This window comes from Hyla sarda, chromosome 7 (genome assembly GCF_029499605.1).
Source record: "Hyla sarda isolate aHylSar1 chromosome 7, aHylSar1.hap1, whole genome shotgun sequence".
In the NCBI taxonomy this organism is placed as follows: Eukaryota; Metazoa; Chordata; class Amphibia; order Anura; family Hylidae; genus Hyla; species Hyla sarda.
Window position 1 is genome coordinate 227,025,538 of NC_079195.1, and position 21,731 is coordinate 227,047,268.

Sequence of the window (21,731 nt, forward strand, 5' to 3'; positions counted from 1 at the left end):
CTCCCATAATTCTTCCTGGCGGCCGTCACCCTACCATGTCATATCGGTAGTGTGAAAGGGGCCTAACACACAGAGTATGCCCACTCAAGTACTGTTTAAAGGAGTGCACCCATTCAAGGAGTCATTTAAGGAGCATGCATAAACAAGGACTCTTTTAGGGAGCATATCCAGGCAATGACTCTTTAATTTGAGACATAGAGGGACATAGATAGGATTCCCACACAAAGACTCTTAAAGAGACAGTGCTGACTCAAGTAATGGGAGATTTATCAAAACCTGTGCAGAGGAAAACTTGCCCAGTTGCCCATAGCAACCAATCAGATCGCTGCTTTCATTTTTATGAAGGCCTGTGAAAAATGAAAGAAGCGATCTGATTGGTTGCTATGGGCAACTGGGCAAGTTTTCCTCTGCACAGGTTTTGATAAATCTCCCCCTTAGTGAGTATTCATACTCAATTACTTCTTATGGAGTTTGCCCACCAAAGAACTTCTTCAGGGAGCATGTACACGCCAGGACTCTTTAAGAAAGATAGCCCATTAAAGGACACTGTTTAGATAGGCTGCCCACACGATGACTCTTTAAGAGATTGTGTTCACTCAAGTAGTTTTTTTAGAAAACATGTCAAGTCAAGGACGCTTTCAGGGAGTTTGGTCAGTCAAGGATCTTTTTTGGGGCTTACTCACTCAAGGACTCTTTCAAGAAGTGTGCACAGTGAAGGACTCTTTTATGGCACAGGGAAACTTAAAGGGGTACTCCGGTGAAAAACTTTTTTTTTTTTTTTTTAAATCAACTGGTGCCAGAAAGTTAAACAGATTTGTAAATTACTTCTATTAAAACATCTTTTAAAATCCTTCCAGTACTTATTAGCTGCTGAATACTACAGAGGAAATTATTTTCCGTTTGAAACACAGAGCTCTCTGCTGACATCACGAGCACAGTGCTCTCAGTCATCAACTGCAGAGCCGAGAAGTTCGTGACGAATCGAATTTACTGTAAATTCGCTCATCTCTAATCTTCATTCAAAGAATCTTCTATGGAGCATGTCCACTCAATGGGGAGTATTTATCAACTGAGTTATGTGGGGTTTTTTTTTGCGCACAATTCTATGCGCCAAAGTTTGGTGCCTTTAGAGGGTTTTTTTTTTTTTGCCGCAATTCACCGCCAAGAAATTTTGTACATGGAAAACACACAAAGCAATGTCAGAAAATGTAAAGGCGTCAAAATACTTAAAACATTTTTTTTGTGGAAGCAGCGACACCTCCAGGGCTCCGCTACGCACTACTATCCTGCGACATTGTTGTCTCTGAGGGACCTTCACCCTCCGTTGCGCCAGCATTGGACATGGCCGCACAGGTTCAGGAAAGGTAAAGCACTAAAGTAACCAAAAAAAAAAAAAAATACAAAAACACTCAAGTTAAAAATTATATCCATTTCACATGGTGGCTATAAACCCCACAAAAGAAAAGAACTCCCGTCGCTTGCTGATAGACTGCAGGAGGGACTCCGGAACGACTGCTCTACAGGGTAAAATACGCGTCCGCTGTGGCGGTAAGTTCTGTGGAAAAGGCGCTGTGCCAAAATGACTGACAACGTGTGTCAAATGAGCATATCCCCTTTTAGAGACTTTGCTCACTCAAGGACTCTTTTATGGAGCATGTCCACTTAAAGGGGTACTCCGGCCCTAAGACATCTTATCCCCTATCCAAAGGATAGGGGATAAGATGTCTGAGCGCGAGGGTCCCGCCACTGGAGACCCCCGTGATCTTGCATTCAGCATCCACCTCGGGGAGCTGCACGCCGTGCTACCAGCTCAGAATCTGCCGTGTGATGACCACGGGTCCGGAGTATCGTGATGTCACAACTCCGCCCTGTGTGACGTCACGCCCCCGCTATGCATGTCTATGGGAGGGGGCGTGACGACTGTCACGCCCCCTCCCATAGACTTGCATAGCGGGGTCGGAGTACCCCTTTAAGGACTTTTTTTTGCAGTGTCCTGAACGTGCTCATTAAGCGATTGTGCCCACTCATTGCCGAATTTATTTTATTTTTTCCTATTTATTTTTTGTTACTTGTGGGTAGCGTCTCCCCTTTCCTTCCTTGTGGTGGGTTTATCTGTTTAATCCATTCTCCATTCCCCAGGCATGTTCTTAGGATTTCACAAGCAGAGCACATGGCGCACCATATCACTGCGCCGGGCCGGGAAGACTTGATACACTTGTTGGTGTCTCAAACATTAATCCCGTTCCGAGAACATTGTGAGCCGGTTTGTGTTTCCAGCCTTGTCGACACCCGCGGATGGATGAGCGGAGCGCACACAACACTCTGGCTCCGGGCTATACCCAACGTCCAGGCTCCAGAGTTGGCAGGTGTCATGGTGTTTCCCAACCGCTGTCAAAACTCAGACACCGAGACTCTCACAGTCACACAAAACACGATCTGGCCGAGGCCGGATCCAAGATAGAAAAAAAAAGAGAAGAAAAAGAGACTGGAAATGTATAAGACGGAACAAACCAGAGGACTATAAATAGAAAGATGAAAATTCAGACTACAGGATGGGAGTCGGGCACCTGTCGATAAACACCAGGAACTGGCCAGACCCAGACAGGGCTCCGAGACGGGGCCGACTGACTGTGGAAAACTTTCTTCTACTTAGTGAACCTCTACGGCGGTGATTCAAAACCAGTGTGTCTCCAGCTGTTGCAAAACTACAACCCGCAGCAACACCCAGTCATGTTCTAAGGCTTATATGAGCAAAGCATTGACTTGCAGGGAAGCTAACTCCAATGGGTGGCACCAGAGAGCAGACTTTCTTCTACTCTAGACAGTGAACCTCTACGGCAGTGATTCCAAACCAGTGTGTCTCCAGCTGTTGCAAAACTACAACCCCCAGTAACACCCAGTCATGTTCAAAGGCTTTGACTTGCAGGGAAGCTATCTCCAATGGGCGACACCAGAGAGCAGGCTCTTATCCTTCTAGGACTCTGGTCTTCAAACTGTGGACCTCCAGATGTTGCAAAACTACAACTCCCAGCAACACCCAGTCATGTTCTAAGACTTATATGAGCGAAGCATTGACTTGCAGGGAAGCTATCACCAATGGGTGGCACCAGAGAGCAGACTTTCTTATACTCTAGACAGTGAACCTCTAAGGCAGTGATTCCCAACCAGTGCATTTCCAGCAGTTGCAAAACTACAACTCCCAGCAACACCCAGTCATGTTCTAAGGCTTATATGAGTGAAGCATTGACTTGCAGGGAAGCTATCTCCACTGGGTGGCGCAAGAGAGCAGGCTCCTATCCTTCTAGGACACTGGTCTCCAAACTGTGAACCTCCAGCTGTTGCAAAACTACAACTCCCAGCATGGATTCCTGATCTGTTACCAAGACTGATCTGCCCGGGTATACGGTGAAGTTAGTCAGGACCCCATACCCATGTGATTCTATGACAAATCCACAATTACAAGATATATTACTGGATATAACATGGGGGTTTGTCATATGACTTTCTTCTACTCTAGACAGTGAACCTCTATGGCAGTGTTTGCCAGCCACTGTGTCTTCAGCTGTTGCAAAACTACAACCCCCAGCAACACCCAGTCATGTTCTAAGGCTTAAATGCGTGAAACATTTACTTGCAGGGAAGCTATCTCCAATGGGTGGCACCAGAGAGCAGGCTCCTAACCTTCTAGGACACTGGTCTCCAAACTGTGGACCTCCAGATGTTGCAAAACTACAACTCCCAGCATGCCCGGACATGCTTGAAGTTGTAGTTTTGCAACAGCAGGAGACACACGGTTTGGCAAACACCGTTGTAACATGGTCAATTATTTTGTCTGGTAAATATCAAGTTACTGTAGAAAGGTGCAGTCAGTGACACTATAAAGAGCTTCACACACTGCAGAGCATCACACATTCTAGGAAGAAGAACGCTCTGCACACCCAGTACAGTAAGGGTACGTTAGATGGTTATCTCCAGCTGTTTCAAAACTACAACTCCCAGCAACTCCCAGTCATGTTCTAAGGCTTAAATGAGTGAAGCTTTGGCTTGCAGGGAGGCTTTCTCAATAGGTGGCACTAAAGAGCAGGCTCTTATCCTTTAAAGGGGTAGTCCAGTGGTGAAAAACTTATCCCCTATCCTAAGGATAGGGGATAAGTTTGAGATCGCAGGGGTCCGACCGCTGGAGCCCCCTGTGATCTCCTGTACAGGGCCCCGGCTCTCCGGCCAGATAGCGGGTGTCGACCCCCGCATGAAGCGGCGGCCGACACGTCCCCTCAATACATCTCTATGGCAGAGCCGGAGATTGCCGAAGGAAGCGCTTCGGCTCTGCCTTAGAGTTGTATTGAGGGGGCATGTCGGCCACCGCTTCGTGCGGAGGTCGACACGGCCCCTTCCCGCGGGCTGTCGGGACCCGGTACAGGAGATCGCAGGGGGCGCCATCAGTCAGACCCCCCTCCCGCGATCTGCAACTTATCCCCTATCCTTAAGATAGGGGATAAGTTGTTCACCACTGAGTCACCACTGGACTACTCCTTTAAGGACTCTGATCTTCAAACTCAGGACCTCCGGCTGTTGCAAAACTACAACTCCCAGTTGCAGTATTGCAACAGCTGGAGGCTCCCTGTTTGGGAAACACTGCTATAAACAATGGCCATGGCGGGAAGACTCAGTGTGACCCATTGGTTATAACAGTGTTTCCAAACCAGTGTGCCTCCAGCTGTTGAAAAACTACAACTTCCAGCATGCCCGGACCGTCAAAGGCTGGCTTTTGGGGCATGCTGTTAGTTGTAGTTTTGCAACAGCTGGAGGTACACTGCCTGGAAAACACTGCTGTAGAGGCAGCCAATGCATATAAGAATGGGTTCTGTTTATTTGTACATTATTGGGGGGGGGGGGGGGGGTCATCTTGCCTTGTCTTCTAAAGCATTAGGATGTATGCTTTTACAGCAAGCCTCAAGGACGTATGCGACAATTGACAGGAGCTGCCCCGTTAGAAGGGGAGGCTGATCTGTAAGCAACAATCATTGTGAAGATCCTGTCTTCTCTATCTACTGATGTCAGCTTTTACTATAATCCTTTAAAATGGGGATTTTCTCCTGCTCTGGACAGTTCCTAAACTGGACAGCAGAGGTCAGCAGAGAGCACTGTGGTCGTGACAGAAGAGAAATCCAAAAAGAAAAGCATTTCCTCTGTAGTATACAGCCCCTAAAAATTACTGGAAGGATTAAGTAATTTACAAATATTGTTTAACTTTCTGGCACCGGTTGATCTAAAAAACAAACAAAAAAAAAGTTTTCCAAGGGAGTACCCCTTTAATATTTGCCCTAGTGGTAAAACTGAGAACTGCAGGATTTCATGATTATTAAAAAAATTATAATAATTGATTAAAATGAGAAAAAAAAATCACAAAAAACTTCTGAAAAAATCAGTATAACATAAACTTGATTTATACAATATTATTATTATTGTTAATAATAATAATAAAAATAATATTGAAAATTGTAAATAATAATAATAAAAATTATAATAAATAAATATCTGTTTATAATTCATCTCTAGCCCAGTACTGCATTACGGCTGCCGCTGCTTTGTGTGTCTGGATTCCTCCTGTTCTCAGGAGCCAAAACCACAAAAAACGCAGAGCTAAACTTTTCTCACAGCTCCGCTGCCAACCTCTTCCCGTTCCCAGGAGTCTCACAAAGGTGCTTCTGTAGCTTAGAAGTCAAACCCGCCGTACCTGAAGATAGGAGCGCGGTCCAACACCGAGCAGACCGCAACCACTACAGTAAACTGCTGGGGATAATATACACCCCCCCCCATGTCATGGCCCCTGGGAAATAATAACCAAAGAATAATGACGCCAAAAGAAAAGTCCCAAACACACTGTATACAAGGATATGAGGACAGGTGAGAGAAAAGGAGAGATCTGGATATAACTCAGGATCAGTACAGGATAAGTAATGTAATGTATGTACACAGTGATCTCACCAGCAGAATAGTGAGTACAGCTCTGGAGTATAATACAGGATATAACTCAGGATCAGTACAGGATAAGTAATGTAATGTATATACACAGTGACCCCACCAGCAGAATAGTGAGTACAGCTCTGGAGTATAATACAGGATATAACTCAGGATCAGTACAGGATAAGTAATGTAATGAATGTACACAGTGACCTCACCAGCAGAATAGTGAGTACAGCTCTGGAGTATAATACAGGATATAACTCAGGATCAGTACAGGATAAGTAATGTAATGTATGTACACAGTGACCTCACCAGCAGAATAGTGGGTACAGCTCTGGAGTATAATACAGGATATAACTCAGGATCAGTACAGGATAAGTAATGTAATGTATGTACACAGTGACCTCACCAGCAGAATAGTGAGTACAGCTCTGGAGTATAATACAGGATATAATTCGAGATTTTCCTAGCTTGTGGCGGAAAATATTAGTTATATGAAGACAGGAGGCGAGTATCTTATGCATTATTCTTTCTTTAATAATGCCCATAGCAGAACAAAATTCAATAAACAATCAGTGTAAAGAAAAAACTACAACTCCCAGCAGTCCCGGGACCACAGCAGCCACTCCTCGTCTGTAGCCTCTATATAAGGACTGCCCACATATAGATCCTCCTCTTTCTTCACGCGAATCAGAGCCGCACAGGAAACCGAAACGCCAGCCAGACGTCCACACCGCTCCTTAAATCTTCGGCCAGCAAGGCCAGAACCCAGGAAACGAGGCCAATCGACGGCCTAACTTCGTCCCAACGGGGACTGTAGAGAACTCCAGCAGTGCTTAACCAACAGGTTATTTGTAGACAGGAAACCAGCCAATGCCTTCAGTATCCTGAAAAGACAATAAAAATCATAACAGGGTGGGTAGGGAGGGAAGATACTCGCCTCCTGTCTTCATATAACTAATATTTTCCGTCACAAGCTAGGAAAATCTCGAATTATATATCAGACAGGAGGCTCATATCTTATGCAAGTTCAAAGCTAATAAGTATCGACAGAGAAAACAAAATCAGAAATAGTATTACAAAACTGACATGGAAACATGATCCTCCGGTCTGAAGTAGAACCGGCGAAAGGTAGTCTCTGAAGACCAATCAGCAGCCATGAGCAAGTCAGAAAGGGAGCCCCCTGCTGTGACTATTTTAGTAGCCATAGCACCCCTAGAAGAATGAGCTCCAAACAGGGAGACGTCTATGCCCGCCATATCCATGGCGGAACGCACCCAACGAGCCAAAGTAGCGGAGACCACCGGATGGTGAGGTCTGACGTAGGATATAAGAAGTTGAGAGAAATCCGGAGACCGTAAATCTGCAGTCTGCGATTCATACGCCTGTAGGCAACGAACCACACAAAGTCGAGGATGCGCGGGAAAAAACGGGTAAAAAACCGAGTGGATACCTGTCTTGGTCCGTCGGACCACCGAAAACTTGACTCCCTGAGGCGAAAATTGTCACCTAGAGACGTCCAAAGCCTTCACGTCCGAGACGCGTTTGATAGACACCAAACATAGAAGGACAGTCAGTTTGTACGACAACAGTTTTAGGGGAAGATCGTCATTGTCTTCCCAAGAGACAAACATCTCGAGCAACCTGGAGACATCCCAGGTCGACTGATATCTCGGCCGCGGGGGCCGTGTAAACTTAATGCCACGCAGCAGTCTACATACCAGTGGGTGTTTGCCCACCGGCAAAGAGTCCACTGGGCAATGGTAAGCCGCGATAGCCGATCGGTAAACGTTGATGGAACTATAAGATTTGCCGGATTCAAAGGAATCCGCCAAGTAGTTCACCACTACAGACACAGGTGCATGTACGGGATCAATCTGTCGTTGATCACACCAACGAACCCAGAGCCTCCAGGCTGATCGATAAGCCGATCTAGTCCCGGGGGCCCAGGCCAGGGCGAGGAGATCCCTAGCTGATCTTGAAAGATCCTGGTCCGCATCCGGGACCCCGAAACCAACCACGCTAGGAGAGGAAGGTTGCCCTCCAACACCAGAGGATGTAGATCCCCGGTCGGGTTGGAGAGGAGCTGTGGAAATTGGGGCAGAAGTCTGGGGTAGTCCACTGCCATCCCCAGAAGGAGAGGGAACCACGGTTGAGTGGGCCACCAGGGGGTGATCAGTACAATCGTCGCCCTCTGGTTCATCGTATGTAGGAGGACCCTGGAGATCATCTGGAATGGGGGAAACGCGTAGTGCGTTCCCCTGGGCCAGATGAGACGGAAAGCGTCGACTGCCGACGCCTCTGGGTCCGGTCTCCAGCTGAAAAAGCGAGGTAATTGATGATTGAGGCGAGAAGCGAAAAGATCCGTACACAATGGACCCCAAAGCTGTCTCAACCGTAGGAAAACTGATCGATCCAGCCGCCAATCGCTGGAATCTAGTAAGTAGCGAGAATTCCAGTCGGCCACCGTGTTGGAGACCCCCGGAATATATTCCGCCACCGGGATAATGTTGCGCTCTAGACAGAAATGCCAGAAGTCCTTGGCAAGATCTGCAAGCATCTTGGACCTGGTGCCCCCTAGGCGGTTGACGTATTGGACCGCCGCCACGTTGTCCATGCGTAACAAAACACAACAATTGGACGCTTGTGGCAAGAAGCTCTTGAGGGCAAAAAATGCCGCTAGGAGCTCCAAGGCATTGATGTGCAGGGCGACCTCCGTGGCGGACCAAGTCCCTCCTGTGGAAGCCTCCCCGCACCGCGCGCCCCAGCCGAGACGACTCGCGTCCGACTCTATGATGACGTCCGGGCAGGAATTGAATATGGTTTTGCCGTTCCACTCGACGGCATGACGAAGCCACCACTGCAACTCCTCGATGGCTGCCGGACAAAGAGGAACTTCGTCCGCATACCTGAGACCCTGGCGCAGATGCATAATCTTGAGTCTCTGAAGGGCCCTGTAGTGCAAGGGGGCCGGGAAGATGGCTTGGATGGAGGCTGCTAATAGGCCCACCAAGCGTGCTAGTACCCTTAAGGATAAGCACCCTCTGCGTAAGACTGCTCTGATTTCCTTGCGGATCAGGGCCAGTTTGGATTTGGGGAGGCTGAGAACGGCTTGATTGGTGTCCACCAAGAAGCCAAGGAACTCCATCTCTTGTAGAGGGATCAAAACAGATTTTTCTCGGTTGATTATGAATCCCAGATTCTGCAGAAGCAGCACCGTCCATGACATGTGAAGAGAAGCTTGCGTTTTGGAGCGGGCCATGATGAGGAGGTCGTCCAGATAAATGATCAGACGGACCCCTCTGCTCCTCAAGGATGCCACCACTGGTTTCATCAGTTTGGTGAAGCACCACGGAGCTGATGACAGGCCGAACGGAAGGCAAGTAAATTGCCACATGTGGTTCCTCCAGAGGAAACGAAGAAGATGTTGTGAATCTTGGTGGATAGGGACGGTGAGGTAAGCGTCCTTCAAATCCACCTTCACCAGCCAATCGCCTGGTTGTAACAAATCGCGAAGGGAGTGAATTCCCTCAATCTTGAAATGGCGATACGTGACATGTTGGTTTAGTTCCCGAAGGTTTATGACCGGACGGTAACCGCCCCCTTTTTTCTTCACTAGGAAAAGGTTGCTTACGAACCCTAGGGAAGAAGGGTCGATCTCTCGGATCGCCTGTTTGGACAGGAGATCTTGAATCTCGTTGTCTATGAGTAACATGTTGTGTTGTGAAAAACGGATAGGGGTTGGCTGTATACCCAGGACCGGTAGAGATTGGAGTTCTATGTGAAATCCCGCTACTGTCTGTAGGATCCACGCGTCTGCCGTAATCGCAGACCAGGCGTGGGAAAAATACATCAGGCGTCCCCCCACAGGGATGTGAGCATGTGGAATATCTGGCACACTTACCGGTAGTTGGACGGGAACGGGGATATCCGCGTCCGCCACGTCCGCGCCAAGGTCGACCTCTGGGGGGGAAGAAAGGCGACGGTTGTGCCATTGGGACTGTGTAGGACGGAGGAGCCTGAGGGTACTGGTATTGGGCAGAGGGTCTGCCCTGTGGCCTATAGGAGGGGGTGCGGCCGGTAGATCGGCCTCTACCTCTGCCGGCCCGAGGAAAAAGCTTATTTGTCCCTGATTTCTTTAATGAAGTCTGGGCTTTATCCAGACCTGTAAACAGGCCGACAAACCTGTTGATGTCCTTCATCAGGTTGTCCCCAAAGAGCATTCCTGCTGCTGCAGGCCCAGACTCAGTTTCAGCTAGGTGGGACAGTTGCGGGTCGAGGCGCATCAGGATCGACCTACGTCGTTCAATCGAGCAGGTGGTGTTGGCCGTACCTGCCAGGCATATGGCCCTCTGGGCCCACCCCCGGAGTTGACGGGTATCGACAGGTTGATCTGTCGTTGCGGCCTGCTCAGACAGGTTGAGTATCTTAGTGAGAGGGCCCAATAAGTCTAAGATACGCTCCTGAATAGTTTTAAATGAGCGTTCTATTCCCTTCTTAGGGAATTTACCCGATTTCATTAGGTATTTCATCAAAATGGGGTCCACTTCGGGGGTTGCCACTACTTTATTGGGAATAAAGGGCCTGGGACACTCAGCTCTCAGCTTGTTACGGCTGGTCCTGTCTAGGGACTTACGAGCCCAGAGCTCCACATACTGGGTCACGTGAGGAAGTGGGGACCATTCACCCGATCGTGGATGAGAGATGGAATCAGGGTGAAAAAGGGGTTCACCTAGGGAGTCTAGGATCACAGTGCCCTGTGTAACAGGGTTGGCGTCGGTGTCGAACGCCGTATCCCCAGCATCCTCGATATTAGTGTTGGATTCAAAGTCGTCAGACTCGCTGGATGATCCCGACGAATCCTCGTCAGAGGAATCTACGTAAGAGTCGGGTTTGGTCCGTCTAGCGGATCTGTGCCTCTTCTCATGTAACTCCCTGAGGCCCAGGGGTCGAGTGGAGTCTGATGGATGCTGGGGTTGGCAGGCCGGGGTAGGGGCTGCCTGGAGCACATTATTATCTTCCCCTGCCAGGGGAGTCAGATGTCGCCAATGTATGTTTCCTTTTATGGGAAACCTTTCCCTTCTTAATTGGCGGTTCACCGCTTTGGAATGGCGGGACAGATGCACAGGATACCGCTGGTAGTGATCCAGAGGTTACCATGGCGGAGGCCAAAGCCGCCTGAACAGACTTATTAATTAAGTCTTGTATCTGGTTGGCGGTCATAAATTGGGCCGAGTCTAAAGAGCTCTCCCCTCTACTGGGAGCAGATGAGGGTTCCTCAGCCATTTTGACTAACAGGTTAACTGTAGGAGAACTAGGGGGAAAAGATGAGGGGAAGGAATAAATTCCTGAAATCTACCTACAGAAAATACGTATAGGGAAATGATGGTACAGGCTCCGTCCTCCACACCGCTAGCGTTGCACTGACGCAGCGGTGGGAGGTGAGCCTGAGAGTCCTTGTACCCGGGGACGAAGTCTCGCGAGACTACGTCCGGCTGGGTACTGATTGGAAGGCGCAGGAGCGCGGTCCAGTGACGAAAGGGAAAACTCCGCCCCTCTCAGCGTGTAGGCCGCGAAGAAATGCGGCCGACGCGCGAAAGATCCGCCCCTATCCCGCGCGCGCGAAGCGCAGAACGTAGGAGAAGAAGGTAAAATGGCGCCGGGAGGGGGGGGGGTGTTGGGAAGCGGAGGAAGGTATGAGGAGCGGAGAGAGGAAGAGAATAGTGGAGTGATGAACCGGAGCAAGGAGAAAGACTAGCGCCGGGGAAATAGTTGTCCGAAACGGGGTAAAATCGCATAAAATGCGAATGGGCGAAGATAATCGCGATTATCTTCTCCCAACAACACAATATCTATAATAGTTATGATATAACAAGTAAGGAAAAAAAACCAAAGTATTAAATCACAGATAGCACTTAGCTTGTATGCTCTGCCATGAGCAGAAAGAAAGAGGGGGATCTATATGTGGGCAGTCCTTATATAGAGGCTACAGACGAGGAGTGGCTGCTGTGGTCCCGGGACTGCTGGGAGTTGTAGTTTTTTCTTTACACTGATTGTTTATTGAATTTTGTTCTGCTATGGGCATTATTAAAGAAAGAATAATGCATAAGATATGAGCCTCCTGTCTGATATATAACTCAGGATCAGTACAGGATAAGTAATGTAATGTATGTACACAGTGACCTCACCAGCAGAATAGTGAGTACAGCTCTGGAGTATAATACAGGATATAACTCAGGATCAGTACAGGATAAGTAATGTAATGTATGTACACAGTGACCTCACCAGCAGAATAGTGAGTACAGCTCTGGAGTATAATACAGGATATAACTCAGGATCAGTACAGGATAAGTAATGTAATGTATGTACACAGTGACCTCACCAGCAGAATAGTGAGTACAGCTCTGGAGTATAATACAGGATATAACTCAGGATCAGTACAGGATAAGTAATGTAATGTATGTACACAGTGATTATGTTGAAGTCCTGCACATCCCCTCCCTCCAATCTCATGTATGAACTGTACAGTGGCCAACAGGGTGGACTTGGGAACATTGGGAACATTTAGTTCCGAACGCTGTTTGCGCACTTTGGGGGTTGGTCACGTCCCCTTGTGATGTCACATCACGCCCCCCTCAATGCAAGTCTATGGGAGGGGGCGTGGCGGATGCCACGCCCCCTCCCATAGACTTGCATTGAGGGGGCGTGACCAACCCCCACAGCGTTCCAAACTAAATGTTCCCAATGCTGCCCAGTGGAGTACCCCTTTGACCTCTCTAGAGAAGAACTTGCCTTTATCGTCCATCCTGGTCTGAATTGCGCACTATATCGATGCACTTAGTGGATCCATCCATCTTTACCGCTGTGTGACTATACTGAACGTGCCCCCCCCCCTCCCCCTTGGTTCCCATATACATCAGAGAGTGTTATGTTCCTATGTTCTTATAAAATACCAGACTGTATTTTGGCTGAATACTTCAATGTTTGTTCCAAGCCAAATACACTCCTCTCAGTATGTGCCACCCGACTTTCCCCGTCTCTGTTCCAAGCTGGTGCCAGTCTTGTGTATGAAGCTTCCCGGCTTGGCTGCCATTTAACCCATATGGCTGTATAGTCACCTGTGCCCCTCTGGCGTAGAAGAGAATACGTCTTACAGGTATGGACATGTGACTCACTGTGCGGCGGAGGATGAGACGGGTGAAATACGCCAATCGTGTATATGAGCTATACCATGAATGTGCCCCTTGTTAACTAAATTGTTACTTAATGGGTAATCACCAATATGGCGCCATTATATCTTACCCAGCTTTCCTAGGATCATGAACATTAAAACCTTTCTGTGTAGCAGAACAGATTTGGAAGGTGTGTACCTGTATAACATGGACGGACTGCTGCTCAGGACCAGGAAAGCTGAGTGAGAACACTACATGTCATAATGGCCACACAGTTCTTTATGATGATAGAGATGAGTGCAGGGAGGGGATAGAGAGGACTGTGCAGCTGTAACTGTATGACCGCACAGTTCTCGCTATGATCATAGAGATGAGTGCAGGGAGGGGGATAGAGAAGACTGTGCAGCTGTATCTGTATGACCACACAGTTCTCTATGATCATAGAGATGAGTGCAGGGAGGGGATAGAGAGGACTGTGCAGCTGTAACTAGATGACCACACAGTTCTCTCTATGATCATAGAGATGAGTGCAGGGAGGGGGATAGAGAAGACTGTGCAGCTGTATCTGTATGACCACACAGTTCTCTATGATCATAGAGATGAGTGCAGGGAGGGGATAGAGAGGACTGTGCAGCTGTAACTATATGTCCACACACTTCTCTCTGTGATCATAGAGATGAGTGCAGGGAGGGGATAGAGAGGACTGTGCAGCTGTAACTATATGACCACACAGTTCTCTATGATCATAGAGATGAGTGCAGGGAGGGGATAGAGAGGACTGTGCAGCTGTAACTATATGACAACACAGTTCTCACTATGATCATAGAGATGAGTGTAGGGAGGGGATAGAGAGGACTGTGCAGCTGTAACTGTATGACCACAGAGTTCTCTCTATGATCATAGAGATGAGTGCAGGGAGGGGATAGAGAGGATTGTACAGCTGAAACTATATGACCACACAGTTCTCTCTATGATCATAGAGATGAGTGCAGGGAGGGGATAGAGAGGACTGTGCAGCTGTAACTGTATGACCACACAGTTCTCACTATGATCATAGAGATGAGTGCAGGGAGGGGATAGAGAGGACTGTGCAGCTGTAACTATATGACCACACAGTTCTCTATGATCATAGAGATGAGTGCAGGGAGGGGATAGAGAGGACTGTGCAGCTGTAACTATATGTCCACACACTTCTCTCTGTGATCATAGAGATGAGTGCAGGGAGGGGATAGAGAGGACTGTGCAGCTGTAACTATATGACAACACAGTTCTCACTATGATCATAGAGATGAGTGTAGGGAGGGGATAGAGAGGACTGTGCAGCTGTAACTGTATGACCACAGAGTTCTCTCTATGATCATAGAGATGAGTGCAGGGAGGGGATAGAGAGGATTGTGCAGCTGTAACTATATGACCACACAGTTCTCTGTATGATCATAGAGATGAGTGCAGGGAGGGGATAGAGAGGACTGTGCAGCTGTAACTGTATGACCACACAGTTCTCTCTATGATCATATGTATGAGTGCAGGGAGGAGATAGAGAAGACTGTGCAGCTGTAACTGTATGACCACACAGTTCTCTCTATGATCATATGTATGAGTGCAGGGAGGAGATAGAGAAGACTGTGCAGCTGTAACTGTATGACCACACAGTTCTCTCTATGATCATATGTATGAGTGCAGGGAAGGGATAGAGAGGACTGTGCAGCTGTAACTATATGACCACACAGTTCTCTCTATGATCATAGAGATGAGTGCAGGGAGGGGATAGAGAGGACTGTGCAGCTGTAACTATATGACCACACAGTTCTCTCTATGATCATAGAGATGAGTGCAGGGAGGGGATAGAGAGGACTGTGCAGCTGTAACTATATGACCACACAGTTCTCTCTATGATCACAGAGATGAGTGCAGGGAGGGGATAGAGGGGACTGTGCAGCTGTAACTATATGACCACACAGTTACACAGGTTTGACTTCTAAGCTACAGAAGAATCATTCTATAGATTTTCCCTACACGTTTGGTGTCTATATCCCTCCATAGGATTAAGTCCCCGACGCTCACACAGGGATATTCCCATTAGATTCAATCAGTTCCAGCTGGAGGATCGGGGGATGTAATGTGACATCTATAGGATAAGCTTCAGGCCATTCATACGTCTCTTCTCTCCCTGTACAAATAGTCGATAGCACAGGGCGCGATGTTCCACTTGGCGTAGTGCGAATCCGCGTATTTCTGGTAATTGCAATTAGGAAGGCGGTAAACGCGGACACGGTTATGTGAGTTTCAGTCATGTCTGGGAATCCGTTGCGGAACAAACCCGTCTTCTCTAATGCGCCAAAATCAGGCAGGACAAAAAAACAAGCAAATCCTCAGACACCTACAGAGGGGGGAGCGGCGCGGCCGCCATTATCAGCCTGGGGGGGGGGGGGGGGGATAGACACGGTCCAGCTGAAAACGTCCGCACCTCATATATTAGTCTACAGCAGTGGTCTCCAACCTGCGGACCTCCAGATGTTGCAAAACTACAACTCCCAGCATGCTCGGACAGCCTTCGGCTGTCCGGGCATGCTGGGAGTTGTAGTTTTGCAACATCTGGAGGTCCGCAGGTTGGAGACCACTGGTGTACAGGAACTTTATAGGTAGCAAGAATGTTTCTTCAAGTGCATGTTAATTACTTTCTTTATTAATTTCTTAACATTTTCAGGATCCTTGCTTGCTGTCAGTGAATTGTGTAAGCATAAAGGCTGTCAGGCATGAGGTGGGGGGGGGGGGGGAGGATGTAGTTTTGTGTCAGCTGGAGGACCACAGTGCAGTGTTTTCCAACCAGTGTGCCTCCAGCGGCTGCAAAACTACAGCTCCCAGCATGCCATGCTCCACTGGGAGAAAGCATATGCAAAACAGTAAACATTAAACAGTGGTCTCCAAACTGTGGACCTCCAGATGTTGCAAAACTACAACTCCCAGCATGCCCGGAAAGCCAACGGCTGTCCGGGCATGTTGGTAGTTGTAGTTTTCCAACAGCTGGAGGGCCACCGTTTGGAGACTAGTGTTCTAATAGGATAGGGACTTGCTCTCTGGTGCCACCTATTGGAGGTAGTTCCTTGAAAGTCAGCCTTTAAAGGGGCACTGCAGTGAAAAACTCCAGTGAATCAACTGGTGACAGAAAGTTAGACAGATTTGTAAATTACTTCTAATAAAAAATCTTAACCCTTCCAGTAGTTATCAGCTGCTGTATGCTCCACAGGAAGTTATGTAGTTGTTTCCAGTCTGACCACAGTGCTCTCTGCTGACACCTCTGTCCATGTCAGGAACTGTCAAAAGCAGGAGAGGTTTTCTATGGGGATTTGCTCCTACTCTGGACAGTTCCTGGAATAGACAGAGGTGTCAGCAGAGAGCATCGTGGTCAGACTAGAAAGAGCTACACAAATTCCTGTGGAGCATACAGCAGCTGATAAGTACTGAAAGGGTTAAGATTTTTTAATAGAAGTAATTTACAAATCTGTTTTACTTTCTGTCACCAGTTGATTTGAAAAAATTAAAATAAAAGTATTCCACCGGTGTACCCCTTTAACTCCTTTGAGGCTTAGAACAATCCAGAATATATCCAGATGGATAACTTTCCCTTTTGGGATAAATTCTGTCTTGACTATTAACCCCTTAAGGACTCAGCGTTTTTCCTCTTTCGTTTTTTCCAACTTAGCTTTTAAAAATCCTAACCCTTTCAATTTTCCATCTAAAAATTGCCACCAATTCTACTTTGCAGGGACATTAGTCATTTTATCCAAAAATCCACAGCGAAATGGAAAAAAAAAATCATTGTTCAAAAAAAATTGAAGAAAAAACACAATTTTTTAAGGTGGGGGGGGGGGCTTCCGTTTCTACACAGTACATTTTTCAGTAAAAATGACACCTTCTCTTTATTCTGTAGGTCCATACGGTTAAAATGATCCCCTACTTATATAGGTGATTTTGTCGCACTTTTGGAAAAAATCATAACTACATGCAGGAAAATTTATACATTTAAAAATGTCATCTTCTGACCCCTATAACTTTTTTATTTTTCAGCACATGGGGCGGTATGAGGGATCATTTTTTGCGCCGTGATCTGAAGTTTTGTTTGGTCTTTTTGATAGCTTTTTATTAATTTTTCATAAAAGTGACCAAAAATACGCTATTTTGGACTTTGGATTTTTTTTTGCGCATACGCCATTGACTCTGCGGTTTAATTAACTATATACTTTTATAGTTTGGACATTTACGCACGCGGCGATACCACATATGTTTCTATTTATTTTTATTTGCATAGTTTTTTTTTTTATGGTAAAAGGGGGGGTGATTCAGATTTTTATTAGGGAAGGGGTTTATTAACACTTTATTTTCAAATTTTTTTTGCAATGTTACAGCTCCCATAGGGGACTATAACATTGCATACACTGATCTCTTAAACTGTTCACTGCCATGCAATAGCATAGCATTGATCAGTGTTATCATTGCTCGACTGCTCCTGCCTTGATCTCAGACACAGAGCAGTCATTCGGCGATCGGACATGCAGGAGGCAGGTAAAGGATCCTCCTGGTGTCCTGCAAGCTGTTTTGGGACACTTCACTTCAGACACAGTGGTCAACGCCCCCTCCCATAGGCTTACATTGAGGGGGTGGAGCGTGATGTCACACGGGGGCGGAGCCATGACATCACAATGCTCCGGCCTTGTGATTGCCAGTCATCAGACCTGGTAACGGGGTGCTGTGTGCAAGATCACGGGGGTCCCCAGCGGCAGAACCCCCGCGATCAGGCATCTTATCCCCTATCCTTTGGATAGGGGATGAGATGTCTTAGCGCCAGAGTACCCCTTTAAGCCAGTTAGAACAGTGTTTCCCACAGTGTTTTAAAAATCTTAACCCTTCTAGTACCTATCAGCTGCTGTATACTACAGATATACAGTACTACAGAGAAATTTGTGAATTTCTTTTCTGTCTGACCACAGTGCTCTCTACTGACACCTCTGTCCGTGTCAGGAACTGTCCAGATTAGAATCATATCCCCATAGAAAACCTCTCCTGCTCTAGACAGTTCCTGACATGGACAGCTGATAAGTACTAGAAGAGTTAAGATTTTTAAATAGAAGTAATTTACAAATCTGTTTAACTTTCTTGCACCAGTTGATTTGAAAAAATAAATTTTCCACCCGAGTTCCCCTTTAATTAAACTGAGCTGAGCCGTCCTTCTGTGGGGGCAGAGAAGAATCCAGGGGGCCGGGTAGAACCAGGCGGGCCGGGAAAATAGTCCAGAGGGCTGGCGGGAAGATAATTTGGGGGCCGGGATACCATTCCCTGCATTTCTCCCCTTTCTGGCCTGCGCCCTGTGACTCACTCACGGCTCCACAGTGGGGAGGGGGTGCTGTGTGCGCAGTGGGCACGTACACGCAATGTGCATGCAGGCTTCCCTTCCCCCCTGCGCTGCCGTGATTCACAGGAGCGCAGGCTGGGGCGGGAGATAAAAAAAAATATATATATATATATATACCTGCTGGAGCCCGTGCAACCCCTGGCAGTTCTCAATGGAACCCCCGGTGGGAATCACATGAATAGGCATCTAACAGACATTTTCAATAAAGCTTCGGGCCTGTGATCTCCCCTCCCTATCCCGTTTTCTTGTATATGGATTTTAGTGTAGGATGTAGTATGATATACAGGGTAGGGAACATGTGCTGTATATTGTGCTGTCATGCTATGTATGGTGAATGTATTATTTATTGTATATGTGATGACAATAAAGAAAGGCAATAGACTAGGTAGAATTTCTCTATTTCCCCTTTTGGGAGAAACATAGTTACATAGTTAGTACGGTCGAAAAAAGACATATGTCCATCAAGTTCAACCAGGGAATTGAAGGGTCGGGGTGTGGCGCGATATTGGGGAAGGGATGGGATTTTATATTTCTTCATAAGCATTAATGTTATTTTGTTCCAGGAATGTATCTAATCCTGTTTTAAAGCTGTTAATTGTCCCTGCTGTCTTGCCATTAAATGCCGAGTCATGTTCTAAGGCTTAAAGTGGTACTCCACTGGAAAAGATTTTTTTTTTTTAAATCAACTGGTGTCAGAAAGTTAAACAGACTTGTAAATTACTTCTATTAAAAAATCTTAATCCTTCCAGTACTTATCAGCTGCTGTTATGATCCACAGGAAGTTATTTTCTTTTTGAACTTCCTTTCTGCCAGACCACAGTGCTCTCTGCTGACACCTCTGTCCATTTTAGGAACTGCCCAGAGCAGGAGAGGTTTTCTATGATTTTCTCCTACTCTGGATAGTTCCTAAAATGGACAGAGGTGTCAGCAGAGAGCACTGTGGTCAGACAGAAAGGAAATTCAAAAAGAAATGAACTTCCTCTGTAGTTTAGAGCAGCTGATAAGTACTGGAAGGATTAACATTTTTTAAGAAAAGTAATTTACAAATCTGTTTAATTTTCTGCCACCAATTGATTGAATTTTTTTTTCCCAGTGGAGTACCCCTTTAAAGGAACGAAGAATTGACTTGCAGGGAATCTACTGCCAATAGGTGGCACCAGAGAGTAAACCCTTATCCTTCTAGATCCAGAAGATATATCTTTTGCATATCTATGTAATGTAGGGGTGTTTCATGCACTGAGAAAAAGGATATGCAAAAGGATATGCAAAAGTAGTTCTTTGCTCTCTGGTGCCACCTATTGGAGGTAGCTTCCTTGCAAGTCAATGTTTGACATTTTTTTAATCAACAGGTGTCAGAAACTTGAACAGATTCGTAATTTACTTCTATTCTATTTTAATCCATCCAGGACTTATCAGCTGTTGCATACTCCACAGGAAGTTCTTTTCTTTTTGAATTTCCTTTCCAGACAGTTCCGAAAATGGACAGAGGAGTCAGCAGAGAGCACTGTGGTCAGGAAAAGGAAATTCAAAAGGAAAATAACTTCTTCCTGAGGAGTATACAGCAGCTGATAAGTACTGGAAGGGTTAAGATTTTTAAATGTAAGTAATTTACAAATCTGTTTAACTTTCTGGCACCAGTTGATTAAAAAGAAAAACAATAATAATGTTTTCCAGGGGAGTATTCCTTTAAGCCTTAGAACATGACTAGGAATCTAATAGACAAGGTAGAATTTCTCTCTTTCCCTTTTGGAAGCAATTCTGTCTTGGCCAGTAAACACCCATTCATATTGTAAAGGCTTAAAGGGGTACTCCGGTGGAAAACTTTTTTTTTTTTTTTTTTTTAATTAACTGGTGCCAGAAAGTTAAACATGTTTGTAAATTACTTCTATTCAAAAATCTTAATCCTTCCAGTACTTTTCAGGGGCTGTATACTACAGAGGAAATGCTTTTCTTTTTGGATTTCTCTTCTGTCACGACCACAGTGCTCTCTTCTGGCCTCTGCTGTCCATTTTAGGAACTGTCCCAGAGCAGGATATGTTTGCTATGGGGATTTTCTCCTGCTCTGGACAGTTCCTAAAATGGACAGCAGAGGTCAGCAGAGAGCACTGTGGCTGTGACAGAAGAGAAATCCAAAAAGAAAAGCATTTCCTCTATAGTATACAGCCTCTAAGAAGTACTGGAAGGAATAAGATTTTTTTTTTTTATAGAAGTCATTTACAAATCTGTTTAACTTTCTGGCACCAGTTGATTTAAAAAAATACGTTTTCCATCGGAGTACCCCTTTAAAGGAAGGAAACATTTACCTACTAGGTGGCACCAGAGAGCAAACTCTTTTAGAACAGTAGTCTCAAAACTGTGGACCTCCAGATGTTCAAAACTACAACTCCCAGCATGCCCGGACAGCCGTTGGCTGTCCGGGCATGCTGGGAGTTGTAGTTTTGCAACATCTGGAGGTTCACAGTTTGGAGACTACCGTTTAAAGAGATAGCTACCTTGAATACCCATGTCATGTAGGGACGTTTCATGCTCTCCTGATGCTAATAGCAGTTGTATTTGGACTTGCCCTTTAAGTTAAGGTATTTCCCGCACTGTCTGTGTCCTTCCGTGTCCCCATATTTGTAGAAATGATGAATGGAGGACGGCGATTCCGGGCTTCGCGCCCCATTTGCTTTCAGACCTGTCCACACAGACATAAATACCACATTCTATAAACTCAGGAGACGTCTCTGTAGACTCTTGTGAGAGGTAAAGTGAGGACGCCGCACAATGGGAGAGGAATCAGCGACGGGATACTGACCGCCATATGACAGGAAGACGTTCCGCAGATTAACGCCAGCCGGGACGTGATTGGCTGATTCTCACACGGCAGGTTATACCCGGTCACATCGGCACCGATCACTCCTGATCGAGAAAGACAGAGAAGATTTACTAGATTTATTACTGTTTTTTTGTTTGTTTTGTTTTTTCCTTATGGCCTTTGTCATTTTACAATATTCCCAATTTTTTTTTAAAGGCGGTCCCCTCTAAATCACACATCTATTAGCGTATAAGAAAATAGAGATGCAGCTAAAGTTAGGTCATTCTGAATCGCTTTTTAAAAATGTTTTTTTATAGATATATTAACATTTTTATTTTATTTTGTAGCAGTAGCCATATTGCCAGATGACAACAGGAAGTGCAGCCAT

The 21,731-nt window shown here is 46.3% G+C and overlaps 1 protein-coding gene across 5 annotated transcripts in view; it reads right to left on the bottom strand.

The window, feature by feature from the left end:
• FGGY (FGGY carbohydrate kinase domain containing) overlaps nucleotides 1-21,731 on the bottom strand; it is a 207,520-nt gene that overhangs the window by 88,538 nt on the left and 97,251 nt on the right. For all 5 annotated transcript variants that reach the window (XM_056532944.1, XM_056532945.1, XM_056532948.1 and 2 more), the window contains exon 8: nucleotides 21,344-21,447. In XM_056532944.1, coding sequence (XP_056388919.1) covers nucleotides 21,344-21,447 — 104 coding nt within the window. The remainder of the gene's footprint in view (nucleotides 1-21,343; nucleotides 21,448-21,731) is intronic.